General features: G+C 74.0%; 1 protein-coding gene across 1 annotated transcript; it reads left to right on the forward strand.

Moving 5' to 3' along the window:
* Positions 1-116: 116 nt before the first annotated feature.
* AURANDRAFT_34545 (hypothetical protein) lies at positions 117-560 on the forward strand (the record flags this gene model as incomplete). Its single annotated transcript, XM_009044001.1, has 1 exon — positions 117-560. A coding segment is annotated over one exon (444 nt), but the record flags the coding sequence as incomplete, so codon positions are not given.
* Positions 561-2,905: the final 2,345 nt, after the last annotated feature.

The following is a 2,905-nucleotide window of genomic DNA, read 5'->3' on the forward strand; positions in this document are numbered from 1 at the left end:
TCTGTCGCATACCGTGCGCGACAACCGAGGCGGAGCAGCTCGCGCGTCTTCGCCGCCATGTGGAGAACGAGGTGCCGGAAGCGATTACATATTTGGGAGATTGCTACCGCGATGGCGACCGTGAGTTCGGCCTCGTGCAATCCGATAAAAAAGCAGCGAAGATCTACCGGCGTGCCGTGGAGCTCGGGGACGTGGACGCGATGATGAACCTTGGGACATTGTACGAGCATGGAAGCGGTGTTAAGCTGGACAAGAAGAAGGCGGAGCAGCTGTATCGCGCGGCCGCAGACCGGGGCGACGCGGTCGCGCAAAACAATTCAGGGGCTTTCCTTCATTCTGCGGATAAATTTGAAGAAGCATTCCGTTACTTCGTGCTCGCGGCGGATCAAGGCTATGCCCATGCGGAGTGCAACCTTGGCGTTTGTTACATGGACGGACAAGGCACGGAAGTCGACCTCGGCAAAGCCAGATACTGGTTCGAGCGCGCCGCTGCCAAGGGCTACGAGCAAGCTACAAAGGCCCTCGCGGGGCCCGAGATGCTGAGCTTGCGCGCGGGCTAGTCGTGGTTGGCCCTGGCGTCGTCGTCGCCGCGTTCCTCTCCGCGCCGACCTTCGTGGTCTAGTGCGTGGCGTTGTTGGACGCGAAGCCCGCCTGGCGAACGACGCCGAGGCGGGCATGGAGAACGACATGAACGCGATGCTGTAGGGGTGGCTTATCCCTGGAAACCTCCCTGAACGCCTCCCGGGGGAGATTTTGAGCGATTTTGCCTTTGCACGTCCGGCAGTAGAAAATCATAGACTAATCATGACGGCCGCGCCGGCGCCGTCGACGACCCCCATCCAGGATTCGCTCCTCTCGTGCTTCTGTTACGACGAGAGCGTGGGCCGCGACTCCCCGAGCTTCGAGCGCACGGAGGTGTCGTCGTCGAACGTGAGCGATTTCGTCGTGTCCGTGCACGTCGAAGATTCGGCGCCGACGCCGGCGCCGCAGGTCGCGCCCGCCGGCGGCCCCTTCGACGACGTCGCGACGCCCGACCCCGCCGCGAGCCTCGCGTCCCGCGACTTCCCCCCCGCGCCCGCGCGCGGCGAGCCCGTCTTCGAGCCGTCGGCCGCCGAGCTCGCCAAGGGAAACGAGAGCCCCGCGAAGGCGTCGGACGCGCCCGGCGCCGCGGCGACGGCCGCCGCCGCGACGCCCAAGAGCCCCGTGATGCGGGCCGACTCCGTCGTCGTCAACCTCGAGGCCGTCAAGGCCGAGCTCCGGGGGGCCGCGGGCGTGCCCGTCCTCAAGCACTGCCGCGACGGCCGCATCCGCCCGCGCGCGCTCGTCCTCAGCGGCGCCGGCGACAAGCTCGGCTGGAAGGCCGGCCAGAAGGAGGCGACCATGCTCGCGCTCAAGGACGTGCAAGAGGTCCGCTTCGCGACGGAGCTCGACCCGACGACGATCGGCGCGTCGGAGAAGCGCGCGGGCGGCATGGCCGGCACGGAGACGCTCCGCAAGTCCGCCCTCGGGCCCGAGGTCGGCAAGCAGGCCTTCTCCCTCATCCTCCCCGACCGCACGCTCGACGTCCAGTGCGCGACGCCCAACGAGGCCAAGGCGCTCCACGCGGCGCTCAAGGTCCTCGTCGCCCAGGCCAAGTGAGCCCGCCGCCGCGCCTCCCCCGCCCCCCGTCCTTCGCGCTGGAACGTCGGTCCACTCCGAGGTTAACAGCCGAACCCGTCGAGGAGGTCGTCGACGGCGTCCGCGTCGTTCGGCGGCTCGGGCGGCGGCGCGGGGGCCGGCGGCGCGCCGCCGGGCCGCGGCGCGTCGCAGACGTCGCACGTCGAGTCCGACGCCAGGTTCTTGAACGTGCACGCGTCGCAGGACCACTTGGGCGCGGCCGGCGGCGGGCTCGCGGCTCGCGGCGGAGACGGCGGCGGCGGCGCGCGCGGCGGAGACGGCGGCTTCGGCTCCGGCGGCGGCGGCGCGGCGGGCGGCGGAGACGGCGGTCGCGGCGGCCGCGGCGGGCCGGGGAGGCCGTCGTCGGCTTCGTCGAGGAGCGCGTCCGTCGCGTCCTGGGAGGCCGGCGGCGGCGCGCGCCGGTCGGCCGGCGCGCGCTGGGAAAGGTCCTGCGTCGCGCGCGCGCGCTTCGCCGCGAGCCTCGCGAGCGCCGCGCGCTTGTTCTCCTCGGCCCGAACCCGCTTCTGCGTCGCCGTGAGCGCCGGCGCGGGCGCCGCGGCCGGCGGCGGCGCGGCCGGCGGCGGCGCGGCCGCGGCGCACTCGCCGCAGGCGACGCAGTAGTCGAGGCCGCCGCGGTCCTCGCCGCAGACGCAGCGCGGCCCGTCGCCGGGCGCGACGTAGCGTCGCGCCGCGCCGCCGCCGCGCGCGCGGAGCGCGTCGTCGCAGAGGTCGACGCGGAGCGCGTTCGCTTTCAGCGCCGCGGTCCGCGCGGCGCTCGGCGCCTCGAGGCGGAGCCGCGCGACCTCGGCGCCGCAGCCGTCGCGCGCGCGCGCGAGGTCGTCCACCTCGCACGCGGCCGCGGCGCGGACCTGCGACGCCCAGGGCCCCGCGGGGCCGCGCGCGGCCCAGGCGTCGGCCCAGGCGCCGTCGAGGGGCGGCGGAGCTGGGAGCTGCGACGGCTCCGCGGGCGCCGTCGCGAGGAGCTGCGAGAGCGGGTCCTCCGCGGGCGCCGTCGCGAGGAGCTGCGAGAGCGGGTCCTCGAACGGCGGCGGCGCCGCTTCCGGCTCCGGCTCCGCCGGCGGCAGGGCGAGGCGCTCCGGCGGCGGCGCGCCGAGGGCCCGCCGCCGCCGGAGGTGCGCCCGCGCGTGGGGCGGCGGCGGCGTGTCCGGCGGCAGCGCGAGCACGACGTCGTCCTCGTGGACGTTGAGCGACCGGCCGGCGGCCGACGCGACGATCGTCGCGCCGCGGA

This window comes from Aureococcus anophagefferens (assembly GCF_000186865.1).
Source record: "Aureococcus anophagefferens unplaced genomic scaffold AURANscaffold_101, whole genome shotgun sequence".
NCBI classification, from domain to species: domain Eukaryota; class Pelagophyceae; order Pelagomonadales; family Pelagomonadaceae; genus Aureococcus; species Aureococcus anophagefferens.